The following is a 20,500-nucleotide window of genomic DNA, read 5'->3' as shown; positions in this document are numbered from 1 at the left end:
ATGTACATAAGGAAAAAGAAAAATACAATAAAAAATTATTAACTACTAACAGAAGTAATAAATTCATTTATATTTTGCCCCCTCTTTCTACAGTTACATGAAAGTTTCTTGCTTTTCATACTCTTCCCTTTATAATCATGAAATCTATAAATCATAAGTTCATTTTTGTTTCTTTTTTCAGGAAAAAAATCTTAACGTTTTTTCTTTTTTCACAAAAAGTCTATAAGGACTGATTTCTAAGATACATGTGTCATTTCACATTATATCTTCATCTTATTATCGTGATGTATTGATCCTGTCACTAGTAGGAATGGCTTTGACTGAAGGCCTTTTTCAGTGATTTTATTATACATGAAACTTGAAACATAATACATGCTAGTGCTCTTATGCTTAGTATGATTCAGATCTGTTCTGGGAATTTAAACAGTTCAAATTACTATGGCTAGTAGCATCTAGAAACAAACAAATGTGTTCCATCTGTTCATTGTTTAACATGTAGTTCTGGATCTGGTGTTCTGGCCACTACATACTTCGTTTTGCAATCCATTTGGCTCGAGTAGAAACCACTTTAATTCATTCAGCTGCATCCGTAGATTGCATGGCCTATTTGGAGCTCAAAACTGAACTTGTTCTGTTGCTTGTCGTTTTATACTTACTTACTTACTTACTTACTTACTTATTTATTTAAAAGGCATAGCTGCACATCTTATTACATGACTCTGGGTAGCCAGCATCCATTTAAAATCAACAGTAATACAGTACAAATAAATAAAATATTCATTTATTTAATGTGTAAAAGAAATAACAGAGGTCTTTAAGGCCAATAGAATTAGATCTGTTTGATTCTTGAAGGAAATGTTGTTCCATATAACAGACACTACAACATAGAAGGCATACTGGTATTTCCTGAGCTCCATTGATTGACACATCCAGAGCATGACACTAAGCATTCCTGCAAATAACTTGCCTCTGCACCTGCCACTCTGGATCATGAAAACTGTTGCCTCCTTTGTCTAAGCAAACAGTATAGTTGAGAAATAAACTTCTATAAAAGATAACTTAAACTCTTGCATATTTAAAATGTATAATAGAACACTTGTAGAAAGCTAAAGTAAATCATTAATACATAATGGAAAAGCAAAATAATTTTTCATTATATATTTCATTTTACATTTTGTTTTGAGTATTCAAAGAAAATTTGGGTGAAAGGCTATAATTAATTATCAGTCCTGTTCCTAAGTTGTGAAAGGAAGAAAAAATTTACAGGATAAGATTATAAGAATAGTCTATAGCAAGTTGTAAATTATGTATTCTGAGAACAACTAGCATAGCAGAATTGCAATCAACTCTCTGATAATGGTGCATATTATTTTCAGATAGGTTTTTAAAGTCAATACTGCAAAAAGTAGTGCTTTTCTTTTTTAAAAAAAGGTATTGTAGCTCTCAAAATATTAATGAGATCTGACTCCAGTATAAGTCATTTTCTATATTTTCTAACAAATATAAAATCAACACTTTAGCATTTTCAAAACAAACTTCAGAAATATTTGTTTCTTTGATTGGCTGACTACAGAGACTAACTTTCTCTGTGGCTTTCTCTGTTTGTCCACACTTCACTGAATAAACTTATTAATTATGCATTAAAAATAAGAAAATAAAAACAAGGAGTCTAGGTACTTCAGATACCATGAACTGAATGGCTGAATATGTATGAATACCTGTTAGGATACCAGAGGAGCATCATGTAATATCTGTCTCAGAAGTAATTATTATCAGCTACTTTATAGGACTGCCATAAACCATGCTCCCCTCATTGTGAATAATATATGAATGGATTTTAAATGGACAAGGTACTTTGTAAATATAATTATTTCTTATCTGAATGATAGAAGAATGAAACAATAAAGGAAATTTACAGTTTTGCCATTATGTGTATTTAAACCTTTGTTTTCAATAATCAGGAGTAGAAATCTAGCAAATAATTTGCAAAGTCCTTTTTTATACTAATTGATTATCCTGTGTAATGGTTGACAATGCTAAACAAATATCAAGGCATATAACAATTGTCAGTTGGCTAAATAAACTAAATGGTGGAAACAGGTTTTTTTCTCAGAAGTTAGTTGGACCGACAGTGCCTTGGCTTCCAGAACAACCAGGACCTTTTAATATTCTTTCCAACTCTAGAGAACATTGGAGATTAATTATATAGTGAGGTTGGGACTCAATTCATCCATCAATATGAATCCTACAAGATGTGATCTTACTATGAATGAAAAAATTGTATGTTTCAGGAAAACTAATGCAAGTTGTGTTTGGACATTGGGATGTTGTTACCTGCCTTGGCCGCTCTGAATCTTATATTGGAGGAAACTGTTATATTCTATCAGGGTCTCGTGATGCCACACTGCTGCTATGGTACTGGAATGGTAAAACCAATAGCATTGGTGATAACACAAATGGTAAGGAGATCTTTATTCTGATTTTTATCTATGGCAAATCCTGCATCAAATACTGTTAAAGCTGAGAAATTGATAGACAAGGACAACATTGGAGTCAAATATGCAAGAAACATTTCCCAAGATTACAGGCACCATATTCTTATTCATTAGATGTAATTACTGCAAGTTATTCTACTGAACCTTATTTCCAGAGCAATTTTAATATGTGATTTCAACCCCTCCCCTCCCCGCAAAAAATTAAAAAAAATCCCAACATTTGCAGAATCACAAAAACCATTTCATGCATGTAACCTTTCATGGATCCAGGGATCTGTAATCAAATGCCTGGAAAAGTATCCTGATATTTGGGTAAATTAATTTGGTTCTCTTTGCATCTTTGAGATTGCAGAGCTGTTTTATGAACAGAGAAATAAAAAGAGTAAATTGGTTCAAATATAATTGTAATCTTTTTAGGTAAAATAGTATGTGCATTGATCTATGTGTATATATGAGAAATATAAGAACGCTAAGTTCTTTTAAAGGTTTAAAGTTGTAAAATTGATCTTTCACTATATACTGAAATCTTCCTAAGTTATGAAGAAGTTTTGTGGACCTATCATATTTGGAATGAAACTAAATTATTTGGGTGGTTAGAAATGAAGAAATGTGTTTACTTTCTGACTTTAATCAGACAAAATGAAAAGATCAAGCAATATGATTATAGTAACTATCAGTAATGATATGTAACAAGTTTTTATTGCTGTTATACTTGCTCTTACATATCCGTTGCAATAGCAAGTTTTTGTTTGGTTTTCTTTCATACTGGTTTGTATTTTGGCCTTTTTGTTTGTTTTTTTCTTTTTTATACATTATAGTAATAAAATAAAAAAGATAAATTGATTTGAAAAGATGACATCATCATAATAATAATAATAATAATAATAATAATAATAATAATAATACACAAACAATGACATGACAAAGTATCAGCAATGGTGCATTGGAATATCCGTAAGAAATACTACTTGCACTTCAAGCAAGAACTGTTAAGACCACAAAAAAGACAAAGTTGTAGAAAATGAAGAAGCTAAAGTGCTTCAAACAGACAAGCATCTGCCCCACAACACTCTAGACTTAACAATTATTGATAAGAAAGACAAAAAAATCTGGATGGTAGACTTTGCAATGCCTGAAGACAGCAAAATAGAAGGAAAGAACTGGAAAAAAATTACAAAATATATAATCCTGGAAATAGAAGAACAACAATTGTGACAAAAAAGTAAAGATAGTAGCAATACCAATAGATGCCTTGAATGAAAATTCCAAGGTATTTAACAACAAAGTAAATGATAGGGCTGATAGATTCTTTAAAAATAAAATAATACTTTTACACAAGAAAATTATGTTTCACAAATTACTCTGATCATTTGATAATGTTGAAGTATTAGCATGTATGTTTAGAAAGGTATATAGAGTACCAGTCATATTTCCTTTATGAACTCTTGAACATGCAAATTAGTTGTTTTATTAATCATGGTGAATTTAAAAAAAAATATTTTCTTGAAAATAATTACAGTTTTGTCATTGTTTCGCAGCATCCTTAAAACTAGCATCCAGACCTGTTTTTAAAGGCATTTTTGTTAACTATAACCAAGCATCTTAGAGTGACATCTGCTGGCATATATTTGAACCTCTGAAATGCAATCCTTGGCGTAGTAATACTGTGTGAAATTTTTGTTTCATAATAGTGAAACTAAATCCTTCCCACTGCACTTCAGAAACATCAATTTTTCCAGTTTTGTTTTAACAGTTGTATGTCATTTTGTTAATATGTTCACTTGGGAAATACTTGCTTCCAGAAGGTAACTTGGATTCATTAAGTATAATTAGAAAAGATGAAATTCACTTCAGAGCCAGCTTGATTTTTAGATACTTAGTTTTCATCATACAACAATTAAAATGGACTAATCAAACTGCCTTTGGATGAGTAGCTATATATCATGCAGGCTATAGAGTTTCTTTTCTGGGAGTTTAAAATTTCTGATTACAGGATGTATTTATAGTTTTTGTGTCATGTTACACTTTTCTATCATGAATAATTTTAAGGGTTTGCTTTATAACTAGTTACAGAAACATTCAGTGTCATATATACAATATGAACAATGATATGCTTGATTGCTGCTGATTCCCCTATGGATTTTCCTACGCTAGTTAGAATAACAGAATAACAGAGTTGGAAGGGACCTTGGAGGTCTTCTAGTCCAACCCCCTGCTCAGGTAGGAAAGTCTATACCAGGCATGTCAAACTTGCAATGTCACGTGACATCGCGTGATGCATCAGGACTTTTTCCCCATTGCCAGCAATGGGGGTGGGCGCAGTTTCAGCGTGACACATCTGGCCCACAGGCCAGCAGTTTGATATGCCTGCTCTATACCATTTCAGACAAATGGTTGTCCAATCTCTTCTTTAAAACTTCCAGCACCCACAACCTTTGGAGGCAAGTCGTTCCACTGATTAATTGTTCTAACTGTCAGTAAATTTCTCCTTAGTTTTAGGTTGTTTCTCTCCTTGATTAGTTTCCACCTATTACTTCTTGTCCTGCCCTCAGGAGCTTTGGAGAATAACCCGACTCCCTTTTTTGTGTGGCAACCCCTGAGATATTGGAACACTGCTATCATGTCACCCCTAGTCCTTCTTTTCATTAAACTAGACATATCCAATTCCAGCAACCGTTATGTTTTAGCCTCCAGTCCCCTAATCATCTTTGTTGCTCTTCTCTGCACTCTACAGTCTCAACATCTTTTTTACACCATGGTGACCAAAACTGGATGCAGTATTCCAAGTGTGATCTTACCAAGGCACTATAAAGTGGTATTAACACTTCATGTAATTTTGATTCTATCTCTCTGTTAATGCAGCCTAGGACTAGGCATTGGCTGTTTTGCCAGTTGCAGCACACTGCTGGATCATATTTAAGTGATTGCCACTAGGACTTCAATATCCCTCTCACAGTTAGTACTGTTGAGCCAGGCACCACCTATACTATACCTGTACATTTGGTTTTTCTTGTCTAAATGTAGAACCTTACTTTTTTCACCATTGAATTTCATTTGTGAAAAAGTAAGGTTCTACATTTAGTCATTGCATAGGGGTAGTGCTTATCTCCATTTCAAGGCCATCCATTTCTGTGGTTATGTGGCCAGTATGATGTCACAGAGCAGTGTTACTTTCCCACCAAAGTGGTACCTATTTACCTACTCACATTTGCATGCTTTCAAACTGCTAGGTCAGCAGGAGCTGGGGCAAGGATGAGAGTTCATCCCATTGCATGGCGCTCTGGTCTCGAACCTGAGTTGATGGTATTTTTATATAGCACATAGCATAGAATATATAACACAATTGTTGTCATAATAGAGTTGTTCAATCATCTTGAATGCTCGTAATACACTGTATATGGCTTAGTTTTCATACATAACATTTTCCTCTGGTATCTTGTAAAATCAGTATGAACAAAATGAATGACAGCACAATCCAAACTTCTATAGTATTCATTCAGAATCAATTTGAAAAGAAGGGCTTTTGCCTTCTTTAATTTTCTGGCCTTCATGTTTATTCTCCACTCATATGAAATATTGTAGAGAAATTATGTAAAAGGGATTGGGATTCCATATGTCTGTTCATTGATCTGTTTGTCCTCAGCAGAGTTGTTCCCTGGAAACAGAACATAATAAAACTACATTTAGTTCTGGTAGGTTAAGAAAAAAGATTGGTTTCAGAAACGACCTGGAACCGAGAGGAAATGAAGCTGCATCTCAGAATGCTGCCAGTGTCTTCCTTCAGTTCCACCCTCCCTTGTGTTCATGTGATCCAGACTCTCCTCTCCAATGCCTATCTCTCAACAGGATCAAGCACAAAAACAAGCAAAAAACACAGTCAACACATACACATCCCTCTGATTAGATCTTTACAGTCACACAAAACTTTCCCTTTGCTTTGGTGAAAACCATGACAATCTTATGAGGCAGTAAGAAATCTCTTCTATTCTGCCACCAACTTCTGAATTGAGCCCATTATTTGGAAACATCAGAAGCACGGAAGACTCAAGTACCTAACATTATTATCAAAGGAAGCAGACTGACTTTTCTAAAGACTCATGTTTTATAATTAGGAGGAGGACCCTTCAATGAAAAAAATAACATAAGCTTTTAAATATATCACCTTCAAATCCATGTAACCAGCATTTCATTAAGTAAAAATTATACATAAGTTATTTCAATAGTCATATGTGCCTACACTCATTACATATTTTAAAAGACAAACTTATTAGATTGAATACCTCTCAGAACGTACTTCTGTGACAGATCCTGCTGTCACAAGGAAGTTGCTAGTTCAAATGTTCAGTAACATATATATTACTATCTATCTATCTATCTATCTATCTATCTATCTATCTATCTATCTATCTATCTATCTATCCATCCATCCATCCATCCATCCATCCATCCATCCATCCATCCATCTATCTATCTATCTATCTATCTATCTATCTATCTATCTATCTATCTATCTATCTATCTATCTATCTATCTATATTTGCATCTATTATAACTATAGTTTAATAGCATATTACTGTGATTAGTAACATACTACTTGTATTGCTTTTGGCTTGTGTCTAATGTTAAGCTTTAAAACTGAGTGACTGACTGGATATTAAGCATTTAAACATTTGATTTTATTATGTAATATTCTTCACAAATCTTTCAAATGCCACATGGGTCTGAGAATCCCAGAATAATTTATATTTCTTTGGATGAATAGATTATTACATCTTTTATTATAAACATGCACTACTCATCCTTTGTAAACACGAGTCTGATACACTTCATAAAGGTTCTATCTGAAAGTCCTAATTCATGAAAGTAGTACTATTATATTCAAAGCCAACTCTAGATGTTTAGAATGGTACATGGAAAAATGCATATATATTATATTCAGTTTTCCAGAAATTGTAGTTTAACTACTTTTGACTAAATGAAGAACCGCAACTCACAATTTGATATAAATGGAGAAAGAAAATTGCATTTCAGTTTGCATATTAGGTATTGCACATTTGGGAAATATAAATCAAGGGTTGTGTTAAAATGCAAAGCGAAGATGTTTATTATAAAATTTGTACAAGTTACTAGAAATTACTAGAAACTGAAATGAAACATATATACAAATACGCCAAATATCGGTGCTATTACTGAAGCAATAGAATATTAAAATAATAGCAGCCAAATTAACTGGCATCATTATTCAAGTTTCTATAGATTCAGTTTTAATGCCTTTTGAACAGATCGTGTAAATTTATGCAAATTAAAAGAAATGCTGATGAGAATAGATCAGTGGATGCAATTTATCCATAAAATCCCATAAGCAGTACCTAATGTTCCCAAAATGCAATGTAGGACAGAAGCTGCAGCAGCTTCTATGCTTTAGGATGATAATTTAAAATTCTGGGCTATGGTCCCAGTCAGTTGAGTTACATCTTGCATGGATAGTTGTTTTAATATACAAATGGAACTCCTTGCACTATTGTTTGCTTTCTTAAGCCGAAAAGAGTTCTTTCTATATCTCTCCCATCTATAGTTTGCCATGTGGAAGGGTTGCTTTGGTGAAAAACTGGTCTTGTGCACTTGTGAGATTACTTTTTTCAGATTTTGAATGCGCTATAAAATATATTTTTACAAGGTATCTACTGACAACCAAATGCACAGAATAATTCCAGTTCAAATATTTCCTTTTTGTTATTTGGCATTGAATTATACATTTGCTTAATTGTGAAAGTTCTCAAATACATTAATTATAATTATTGATCTCCTTACAGGTGAAACTGCTACTCCTCGGGCAATCTTGACTGGACATGATTATGAGATTACCTGTGCAGCAATTTGTGCTGAACTTGGTATAGTGATAAGTGGTTCTAAAGGTACATTTTATGTTTTTTAAAGCTTTTCTTGGAAATACTTATTTCTTATAATAATGAATCTAATCATGAAGTTGCTTATACATTTAGAATATCAGCTTCCTATATCTGTGATTTCATCATGGATGAAACGGCAGATCTTGGATGGCTGCTGAAAGTAGGGTTGTCCTCTGAGCTTGAGGTGTGGTTATCAGCCAAGACCTAGGAGAAAGAGTGGTGGAGTGGACCTGGTCATACAGGACTCTCTGGTGGTATACTAGATGCTATCCCAGTGGTGACTGGATATGAAACCCTGTTTGTTACGTTTGTGTCCAGGGATCAGATGGGAGTGTTGCTTTTGTGCCAAGGAGATTGATGCTGTATAGCAACCTCCCTGGCAGAGCTGCTGGACTCCATGGCTGAGTTGGTGATGGAGTTCTCAAAGTTTCTGGTTTTGAGAGACTTTAATCTATCTCCTCTGATCATTTTCACCCTTAGTTCTGGTGGGATTGCACTACTGCATACAGAAATGTGTGCAATTTGGGTGTGTTCCAGAACTCAAGTCTCTTGTTCAGAAAGCAAGTGGCAGCTGTAGCCAGGCGGGCCTTTGCATAGCTTTCTGTTGTGTGCCAATAGTTTTTATTTGTCCCATTAAGTTGGGCAGAAGGGGTATGGTCCAGTTCCATCAGTAAGAGTTATGACCTAGAGCACAGGTATCAAACTCGATTGCGTCATGTAACATATCACAACTTTTTTGCCTTCCTGGAGCCGGGGTGGGTGTGGCCTGCATGTGACACATCCAGCCCGCGGGCCACTAGTTTGACACCCCTGACCTAGAGGGACCCAAGTACACAGCCTTTTCCTTAGATCTGGCTTCCTTCTGGAACATTGTACTGCCTAAGGTACAGATGGCCCTAACTCTGCTCACCTTTCAGAAACTTTGAAGACATGTTTGTTTTCTCAGGCATGGGGACTTGGAAAGTAATTGAGCCCAAGCTGTTGGTTTATGGCATTTTCAGGAACTACTTTGTGTTGGTTGGGAAATGTATTTTGTATATAGAGTGTGTGTGTGTGTGTGTGTGTATTCTTAAAATTTGTTAGCCACCCAGTTTCATTTGTGAGATGGGAGACCACATAAATAGATTCAAATAAACAGACACATGCATGCTTGCTTCATATAAATATTATGTGGTTTTTGAGGACAGCAGTAGGAGCAAAAAGGTTTGGTTAAACAAAGTCAAAGAATTGGTACAATCACTGCAGGAGCAACCTATTACCCTCCACATAACTTTGTGCTTCCCAGAAGCTCTAATAAGGCAATTCATGATTGATTCTGAAAACTGTTGTACAGCAACATCTGTTTGTCATCTGTACATCTACCAGTATTTGTTAATAACTATTAAGATATTATTTAGAACTGAACATTGAAATCAGTTATTTTTATTTTAGTAAAGCCAAATCAACTTAGTATATTTAACCAGTTAATATTGAATATTTAATGGATGTATTTTTTTAATCTCCCCCATCAGAAGGACCATGTCTCATACATTCTATGAATGGGGATCTACTGAGGACATTAGAAGCTCCTGAAAACTGTGTGAAAGCAAAACTTATTCAAGCATCAAGGGAGGGTCATTGTGTTATATACTATGACAATGGTCATTTCTGTGTATTCAGTGTGAATGGAAAACTACACTCCACTATGGAAACAGATGATAATATCAGGGTGAGTATCTTATATTAAAGTCTTATTTTTAAATCTACGTCCTTTACAATATATCTCACTCTGCTATATTGTATTTGATAATTATTGAATACTTGTATAATTTATAAATTATTTAATGTCACATATGAAATAACTATAGCATCTTAATCAGTAGTAACAGACATTAGTTTGGGAGTTAATTTTTAGCATGTTCATAATTCAAAATAGAAACAATGTGATATTTTCCTGCACAATATGGTGCACACCACTTTTTTTAGACTGTGGGCCATACTTGGCTTGAATAGCATATTGGGGCTGCTCTGCAAAAAATGGCTACAGGCAAAAAGAAAATTCAATTTAATTTAAATTGAATGAATATTATTATATTATTTTGTATATTCAATAACGTACTATCTTTTTTAGAAATTACAATTTCATAGCAACTTTTAGAGTTATACTGTATTGCACCCAAAGCTCAGGAAGACATAGTTATATATACACAGTGCCCATCACTATGGAAGAGCCCAGTATCTACACATAAACCAGAGGTCTTCAAACTCGGCCCTTTTATGACTCATGGACTTCAACTTCCAGAATTCCTCAGCCAGCATGCCTGGCTGAGGAATTCTGGGAGTTGAAGTCCACGAGTCATAAAAGGGCCGAGTTTGAAGACCCCTGACATAAACTATATCCTCATTTCAAAAGAACATTTAATTTAATTTAATTTAATTTATTAATATTTCTATACCGCCCTTCTCCCGGAGGACTCAGGGCGGTGTACAGGGCAAGAATAAAACACAGAAATTTACAAAAATTAAAAGATAATTAAATGCATGCCCGATTAAAATACAATTGATACATAGTAAAAACCCCAATAAAAATAATAAAAAACCCCACCAATCCCCCCTCAGGCCAGGCCGGCTTGCTCGAACAAGTATGTTTTCAGATCGCGGCGAAAGGAGCGCAGATTGGGCGCCGTCCGGAGCTCAACCGGTAACTGGTTCCATAGCTCCGGGGCGCCCACAGAGAAGGATCTCCCCCTGGGGGCCACCAGTCGGCATTCTCTGACCGGTGGCACCCTGAGGAGGCCCTCTCTGTGGGAACGCACAGGGCGCAGGGAGCTTGATGCCGGCAGCAGATGTTCCCTGAGGTACTCCGGCCCCCTGCCATGGAGGGCTTTGAACACCATTACCATTAATTTAATTATTTTTTTATTCGTTTGATTTTTGTCAGAGAATGGACTCATCTTACATAGCCTTCTGGTTTCACAAAATCCTGGACGTGGGATGTACACACAAATCTTATTATCTCTATAGTACAAGGTTTTACTAATTCAGTTTGGTCTGGTTGTTAACAAGGGTAGTCAAAATTTAACAGAAACAACAGAGAAAGTGAATAGGGAATGATAGTTGTGTGGGCAAAGCAACATCAAATGAGAAACATATCTGGTTCTTGAATGATCAGATTGCACTTAGACAAGTGCTTGATACCAGCTGGGGCCCCAGATAGGAATTGGAAAAAAATAACCCATTGCTCCTTTCTGCTGCTTTTGTTCACCATGGAACAAATCCACATTAGAACTACAGTATTATTTGTTGAGCTTCTTCAGTGGAGATCAGACTAGGGTGCTACTATTGCAACTGTGGTGGAATATGAGAAACCCCTGGAGGATTCATGCAGAAAACAAAAATGGTGATAGTCTGAATGCCCTGAGTGTGGGAACCACTGAACATCTTGTGCTCTCAACAATGAAGGAAGATCCATCTTTAACATTCAATGTTACTTAGTTTCCTGGGAATAAATCTACCAGAACCTTTATTTTGAGGTGATTTGCATGGACTCTGCCTCACAGAATCCTGTTTTTAGTTGACTGTTAGGAGTCATTGTTGCTCAATTTAGATAATGTATTTGCTGTATTTTGCTGTACCTGCTCAAATTGGGGAAGATAAGAAAAAGAGGGTTGGAATATTATAGGCATGTTCTTATTATATGCACTTAGATCATTACCAGCTATATTAAAAAAGGGTTCTTACCTTCCTTCACCATTCATATTCAGGTATTTGTATCTTATCCTAATTCTTCAACTTAGTGATTTTGTTTTCAACTTAGTGATTTTGTTTTATGTTTCCTACAATAAAAATGCTGATAGCTGCTTTCTGTTGTGATAATGTTGTCAGCTAGGTCAGTAAATCTATAAAACATCCTGTAATTTTTTGCTTGGTAAAACAATTTCTGCAGTGTTGTCATTTGCAAGGCCATTTTTTTTTATGCAATGGAAATGATCTATCCAGGCCAGTGGTATATACAATCCCATGCTATTATTTTTCCCAAACAGTCCCAGATGAGTTTTATTCTCAAACAATTCATGGTGTTTTCCCCAGAGCTTCTGTATTTTATCATTTTGTAAGCGAAGTGGTAACTGAAAGATTAAAACAACTGTGTTCAAAATGTCTCTGCCCAAGGCACGAGAGTCCAGCAGCTTCAGTTTGTATTATAAAATGTAATATATGGAGTAAAATTTTTATTTCTTGTTGAAATTTCAGAATACTTTCTTATACCCATGCAAACGTGGTTTGCAGAATGTTGGAAAAGCTGAAATTTCCAGTTGTTTTATTTAATCTCCTAACTATCTTGTACACAAGTACAAGAAATGCTACCAAAAAAACTTAGGCTGTCTGGATATACTCAGAGCACAATCAAAGCTTTCCACCTGTTTTTGTTTTAAATATTGCATTTCTCAGTAGAACTTTGGCTAACAGAATATCACAGCAGATCTGCTTTACAGTGTTTAGATATCTTAATGAGTAACTTAAATCTAAGTTGGCAGGCAGTCCAAAGAACTAAAGTTATTCTACCCTAAACAAGGCCAACGTGCTATTTCACCCAACGGAACCAATTTATTTTTCTTTCCTGAGTCTTGTTTGGAAAAGTCAAGTATCTTACAGTCTCCTGCTGCGTTATACCAATATTGTCAGGCTGACAGGTCTGGTTTTTTGTTTTTGTTTTTTGTAAATAATGGTCTTTCAAAAACTGAGTTTTGAGACTCTTCAATGAAGTGTGAACTAGAAAACACACAATATTAAGAATGTCTTAAACTATGTTTTGAAGCCCCTTGTATCTGAAATAGTAAAATTCCTAATACTTTTTATATTAAAACTAATCTTATATTTAAACCTTCTGCTATCCAATTTGAGAAATTCCATTTTTTAAATTTTCTAATTGTTGAAGCTAAATGTCAAAGGCATGCCATAGAAGTGAAATTTTGATGTTTAGGTACATTCTTTCCATTCAGTTTCCATTCACAATTAGATAGGTCATTGAAATTCCACATTTATTAGTAAAGTCCAAATCCCATTATTTTCATTCCTGAAATACACCGAGTTCACTGATAGATGTGTTAAAGATTAATGGCTTTAATTTACCTTTTAATATAGCATAAATAAAAAGCCTCCAGTATAAGACTCAAATGAACCATAACCATGGGGTTAATAGATTTTCATCAGCTTACCGTAATTTTATATAACAGTAGCAAATAATTATTTGTCATGGTCTTCACTGCAGTTTAAAAAATAGCCTTAGGAGATAGCCATTTGTGAGACAAGGAAAAGAAACGTATTGATTTTAGTTATACTGAATGATCTTTCAAATAATTATACTTACTTTGTTAGCTAGTATGAGTCTTGCATTTTTTTAAACAACATATTAGGTTTGTCATGTTTCCATCTGCAGTCATTTATGTACAAGCAATGTACTCAATATTCTTCTGATTGCTAGCCATCTCAGTGGAGCAAATATGTAGGCGAATGTTGCTCTGTAAAATTCTTAGCATATACTTTTACTCTTGTAATATAACAACAACTATGACATGAAATTTGGATATACATACATTTTAAAAGATAATTTAATTATTGATAAATTAATAAAAGAGCAGATGGATTAGAAATGTTACCATGGCAAAATGTTCTATATGGCAGAAGTATGCCTAAAGAGCATTTCTTATGCTGTCTCGGTGATTATTGCACTGACATGGATATGAGGCTGGTAAGACCGGATCCTAGGCTCAAAACAATCATGCTGCATGCCTTGTAGAGTAAACATGTCAAACTCGTGACTTCACATGATGTTGCGCAACGTCTCGGGACTGTTTTGCCATTGCCGGCAATGGGATGGGTGTGGCTTCTGCGTGATACGTCCGGTCCTTGGGCTGGCAGTTTGACATCCCTGTTGTAGAATGAAGAGTCAATAAAAGAATACAGCTGTGTGGACTGGTCTTCAAACCATGCTTTGATTTGGGATTGAAAGGTAGCATGAATTTCTAAATCCTTGTATGTAAAAAATAGAAATCATGACACAATCTTGCTCTTAGATGAAGTAAAACAGGAGCTGTTGCCATTACCTCTGTCTTCAAACAACCATACTTATATACAGACCTATTGTTTAAAAGATCATTAGCAATAGTAGCCAGCATCAGTCCATAAAAAAGTATATATTCCTTTTTTTCTTAAGATAAGATATTCTTTATTGTCATTTTTTTACTGTGGGCACAATGGTGCACATTTCCTAGGGTAACATGTATAATAAATAGAATTCCAGAAGAGTGGGATAATGCATTTTAAAGCAAGTGTGCTTGTAATCTATCATTATGGCTCATTAGAGAATTAATACCCTAGAATCCAAATAGCCCTAGGTCCCACTATATTGATGTTTTACATTCAAAAATAATGATTAAAATATGTGTTTATTTAACATCTCTTTTCTATAGATCCCACCTTCGTAAAAAGTAACCTGGTCTTATGAGATGAATAAGTAATAGCAACTGAGGAATAGAAGGTTAATGTGAAAATTGTTTCATTATTTAAAGTCACTTTCCTTTTTCTAGGCAATCCAGCTAAGCCGTGATGGGCAGTATCTCCTTACAGGAGGAGACAATGGAGTTGTTATGGTTTGGCAAGTGTATGACTTCAAGCAGCTTTTTGCCTATCCTGGTTGTGATGCTGGAATCCGATCCATGACTCTTTCATATGACCAAAGGTGAGAGAGATCTGGATGTTAATTACCCCTCCCCTTTTGTCTTGTACTTTTATACTGGTAGTAGATCTTGAAGCACTGAAAATCATATATTTCATATAAGATTTTTTTTCAAATATAGAGCTGTTAGCATGCACAAGTCAACGATTAAAAACAGCATGTTTATTTTAGAGTTATTCCCATCCACTGGCTCTTTTGAAAGTGAACAAATTCCTACTTCAAAATAGCCAAATTGGGGGGGGGGAGTGGAAAGATTTGAGAATAAAATGATTCTATGCTCTTTTAATCCCATTCTTTGCTTCTCAACTGGCATTTCTAGATGTAATTAGACATTTCTGACCACACTCGTTTTGGATGAGACATTTAAACAAGTCCCAACTTGGGCAACTTTTTTTGCAGTGAAAAATATGTAGCTGAAGGAATGAAAATAAATATTAGGTCTCAAAACTTTTGAGTTTTCAAACACAACTTTATCTGTGGTTTAATGTAATGTTCATAAAGTTATGTATAATTAAGTGCTACTTTAGCATAATGATTTGGTGGTATTTTTTTCTCCATATTTTTTTCCTTCACAGGTGTATAATGACAGGCATGGCTTCTGGCAGCATAGTGGTTTTCTACAATGATTTCAACAGGTGGCATCATGAATACCAAACCAGATACTGAAATTTGAATTAAACTGATGTGGCCGTGCAGCTCTTCTCATATGGAGTCTTCATACATACACATCTCTCTTTACTATCTTGTCATATTCTAGATCTTATAAATAGTTAATATATCTGAATGTAACTTAAATTTGCTGGGAGATGCTATTTTTTTGAAGTTAATTGCTATTTTTGTAGACTTTGCTTGACTTTTTGGGATGGGGAAAAACAAAAGATGAATGTTGGGGTTCTGTAGCTTATAAAGAAAATCTATATTTTTTAGTCATAGTAAATCTATTTTGATCATTATTCGGGGGGGAAACTGTAATAGAATGGCTATAATTCTTGTATTAGCTATATTATGAAACATGTTTCTCATGTAAATCTTTATAATCTTGTGGAATATTTGATTTTAACAATGGAAATTGTTATAACAAAGGAAGTTGGTTATAATACCAGCAATCAGTTATAATACTGACATTTTAAACTGTGCTTACCCTCCCTTCCCTTTTGTCTTGTACTTTTACAGTGATAGCGAACTTGAAGCACTGAATTTTCTGAAAATCAAGAATATTTAAATTATGTAATGTAATTTTGTTTTCACATGATTGTGAAATAAAGCGTGATTCTAGATTTAGGTGATTAGTATACCTTTTAAATTATTAATTTGTTATTTTGTTGTGTGGTTAGAGAAATAATCATAAGCAGAATTTATACATCAAGCATATTTTTCTTATCCTTTCATCAGGCCCACTGTTATTCCAAATTAAGATCTATTTTGAGGATTTTGGAAGTATTCTATTGTCTACTATACTTTTTGAAACTGTGTGTGGATCCAAAAAAAACACTTGTGCTGAAGATTTGCAATTTTCCTTTAGCACCTAAAATAGAAAAAGCTATTGTGTCTCTACAACACAACTAGTGAGAACTGTATAGCACAAGCATTATATTGATCTTAAAATGAAGACATGTTCCCATCAAATCTGATTCAATCATGCTGACAGTCTGTCATCAAGTTCTTGGGAAACTAAATAAAATTTATTATGAATAATGTTATTTTGATGTTGCATAAATTCTACTTAATATATGATTGCTGTGCAGAATTCTATGATTATATTGTTTTTAGTATGTACTGCAAAATTATTTGATAAGTTGTGGTTGAAGATTTTAAATTTATATTTCTCTGTCTTTGTTGGTATATAATTTCTTCAACTAATTATTTGAAGCAATTTCAATGTTTTTTTTCCTAATATTCAAATAGCCCTTCTTTATATGAGCAGCAGAAAGGGGAAAACTGAGTTTGAAACAAGATATTAAATAAAAAAGACATTTGTATTTTAATGCTTCATTTATTACAACAGGAACGTAAGAAACAATGCAGAACTCTGAAAACAAAATGATTGTAAATCTTGTCTTTTTAATAAGAAATTTTGGTTATAGTTACTGCTGCATATATCAAACATTTTCAGAGAACACAGCAAATGCCAAATGTGTATTTATTGCTACACTTCTGTTAGCACAGACTTAACACCATCTACAAATTTAGCTTCTATATATGTAATGGATGATGGTTGTGGCCTTGAACTTTGCAAGTATAGTCATACTCTCCTCTTCCAAGTCAAACAAAAGCTTTATTGAATATACTCAGATAATAGTTGACCAAACCAGTAGATTGGCTGTGCTTATATTGTTAAGATACATGATAGTTTAAAAACCCTGAGCACAGTTGAATTACAATGTTATATTTTTAAAAAAGGTCTGTCTTCCAATGGTATAGGAAACATCTAAAAATTAATCACCAAAATCCAGAAGAAAAAGTAATCCTTGCTCCTAAACTCTTCCTTCCTTCTCATTTTGAATTCAAACATCTGCAGTCACATGTCCAACTTTACACTGTTGTTCATTTCTTTTTGTGCTCAGTGTGAAACCAAGGCACTGTTTAGATTTGATTAGGACAAGAAGATTCAGGCCTCTATTCTTCTATGCATTCTACTAAAGGTCCAGTCAACTGTCTAGCTACAGCTGCTAATGAAAGACCTTTCCTAAGGAGTGACATATGCTATATGTGTTTCATGGACGGCTTGATTTGATATGTCTGTTCTTTGGTTTTCCTTGTGCTTAGAACAGATGTGTCCTTGCTTTGCTTTTGTTTCTTGAATGGGATGTGGTTTTGATTTGAGACAGGAGAGTTTTACTGGGCAATTTCTTGTGCCACTGCAATCTTTCGGATGCCAAAATATATTCATATTCATTTTAGTTATACCAGAAAAGCATAGCCAGTGTATGAGGTACTGGATGGTTTTTCACCAGGAACATTCTATCATTACTATTTGACCACATGGCCAGTGAGCTGATGAAAGTTTTTTTAAAAAAACTTTTTTTATATAAAGCAATTAGAACATAAACATTTATCATCCTAGCAGAATGGGAAAAGGGTACAATTATTTGAACACTGACTTCAAAGTATACTGGATATGGACCACCAAATTTTAAACAATTGGAACCACTAAGATGGAGAAAAAGAAACTAAATTTGTCACTACATGTTGAGCATTATGCTAGAAAAAAATAAAAAGCTAGAAATCATAGGCATTAAATTATGCTAATATCGTGCCATTCTTTCTACCTAGGTTACACTGTGTACAGTTGACTGAATAATCTCAAAGTTATTCAAAACTAAGCTCCTGAACCACAGGCACAATATATTCCTGATTTTGTTTATGTTGATTGAAAACTGAGTACTTAAGTCTGAAGTTTCAGGATTGCAGTCTGAATTGATTAGACTGAAGACTGAAGTTGATTTTGACAATGTAGTACACAGGGTTACGGTAGTGGGAACATTGCCACAATTCAACACTGAAATTGTGTCCTATTTCCCAGTCTGAAATCAATAATGTTGAGTAATACTGACTTCAGAGGGATTATTGAAATCAAGAATATAAAAGAGGTAGTTCTTTTTTCTTTACTACAGAATAAGAACAGGAGTCAGTATTAGTAACCAGAAACAATACTGGTGTGAACTGATAAATTAACTGGGTAAAATAAGTAGGGAGGAGGAGAAGAAAAGGAAGGAGATAGCATAGAAATTTCAGAAAGCATAATTTGGGAAAGTAATTTAGGATCCGTTATGCTTGCTGAAATATAGCTTCAGCAAAACAGGTTACTTATACATCTCTTAAAATATATGTATTTAATAAATGAACAAATCATTATAAGAATAATACCTCAAACTTGGAAGCGTAGAGGGGAACTTCATGTGGGACTCATGGAGATGCAAAAATTGTTTCTTTTAAAATGTAATATTTAAATAGTTGGACATGAAATATTTGAAAAATACTGTTTGGATTGATTTTTTTCTTTTAATAACTTTTGTGTAGCTCTGCATAAATCTTTATAGAAAGTTTTAGAAGAGTATGCATAATATTTATAGAAACAAACAGAACACCTGAAATACTGCACAAAGAAATTTCCAGATTATTTAAAATTATGCTTAACAACTATTTTCACATTAGACTTGGTTAATGTGTGCTACTCCCTGGTAATTTTGCGGGCCAATTTTAATACAAGAGTTACGTCAGGGAAGGAATTAATATCTTTAATTCACACTAAAAATGGCCACAGCAAAATTAAGACTATACTAAGTATGCTATCATACCTAAAATAATTAAAATCTCTTAGCTGTTCTTTTGATTTAAACATATAAGAAAATACTAAGGTGAAGACAGTCTTAAGTGTAAAACAAAATAATGTCTGGAAATAACTGAATGACACAACAATTGTATACCTATACTCAGTAGAAAGTTTTCTATTGTAATAATACACACCTGAAACATAAAAGAAAAATCAGCCTGATCCTATTAAATAAAAGTATGTTATCAAATTTGAGAACATAATGTGTACCCAGAATGGAAGGAAATCAAGGTAATTACAAATCCTGGACTTGCTTTATAAGTTCTCCAAAAAAAAAATTACTACTTACTCTTTTGAAGAAAAATGTTTATTGCAGTTCTTAGTTCTAATGTAAAGAGCTAATAGAAAATGATTTAAAGTTGTTAGAAAGAAAAAAGAAAACAAGCAGAGAACATACAATATTGAAACAAGCATTAATATACAACTCCATGTACTCTTCACTGCACATTTAGCATTATAGTTCCCCAAACATTTGATGACTTTCTTTAAAAGTGGGCTAATTAAAAATACAATGCTGACAGCATTTGGTGTTGGTGACTAAGTAGTTCATTTATTACACTAGCTTGCTATAAATATACTGGTCTTTTTTTTTTTAGATAATGCACCATGCAGCAAGGTTTCTGTTCCAAAAACAAAACCAAAAACTGGTCATTCATGACAAGAAAAGAGAAGCAGGAAACAGCCTGCAAAATCTTTACTAATTGCAATTTTCAAAACACACTCATTCATAAATGGGGTTGGTTGCAAAATGATTGTCGATGATTGAGTTATTCTATATTAAATTCCACAAGGTTTAAATTTATGTTTCTTATCTATGTGATCACTTAGAGTCAACACCAACTTGATGCTACTTAATCAAAAAGTTTTATGTCAAAAATTAAGTGTGCTATCCATTCACACCATTATTGAAACCTCCACAACTTGACTTTCAATATTGTACAAATTGCCACTGGGAATAATCTTGCTTCTCTCCAGGATCATTTTAGATCTGCATTTTTAAATTAAATAAATGAGTTCCACTACCTTTTTCGCTAGCATTTCTTTTAGA

At 33.9% G+C, this 20,500-nt stretch overlaps 2 protein-coding genes across 3 annotated transcripts in view; one reads left to right on the top strand and one right to left on the bottom strand.

Moving 5' to 3' along the window:
* LRBA (LPS responsive beige-like anchor protein) overlaps positions 1 to 17,104 on the top strand; it is a 370,314-nt gene extending 353,210 nt beyond the window's left edge. For both annotated transcript variants that reach the window (XM_083367801.1, XM_083367800.1), the window contains exons 53-57: positions 2,292 to 2,459; positions 8,309 to 8,410; positions 9,916 to 10,112; positions 14,971 to 15,122; positions 15,695 to 17,104. In XM_083367801.1, coding sequence (XP_083223927.1) covers positions 2,292 to 2,459; positions 8,309 to 8,410; positions 9,916 to 10,112; positions 14,971 to 15,122; positions 15,695 to 15,785 — 710 coding nt within the window. In that variant the 3' untranslated portion in view covers positions 15,786 to 17,104. The remainder of the gene's footprint in view (positions 1 to 2,291; positions 2,460 to 8,308; positions 8,411 to 9,915; positions 10,113 to 14,970; positions 15,123 to 15,694) is intronic.
* A 1,165-nt stretch (positions 17,105 to 18,269) lies between these two features.
* DCLK2 (doublecortin like kinase 2) overlaps positions 18,270 to 20,500 on the bottom strand; it is a gene marked incomplete at both ends in the record, with an annotated part of 70,664 nt that continues 68,433 nt past the window's right edge. Inside the window, one exon of the mRNA XM_083367055.1 lies at positions 18,270 to 18,320. Within this exon, the coding sequence (XP_083223181.1) occupies positions 18,270 to 18,320 (51 nt within the window). The remainder of the gene's footprint in view (positions 18,321 to 20,500) is intronic.

The sequence above is a fragment of the Vipera ursinii genome (assembly GCF_947247035.1).
Source record: "Vipera ursinii genome assembly, chromosome: 7".
NCBI lineage: Eukaryota > Metazoa > Chordata > Lepidosauria > Squamata > Viperidae > Vipera > Vipera ursinii.
Note: the sequence above shows the minus strand (reverse complement) of the source record. Positions and strands in the feature narration are given on the sequence as shown.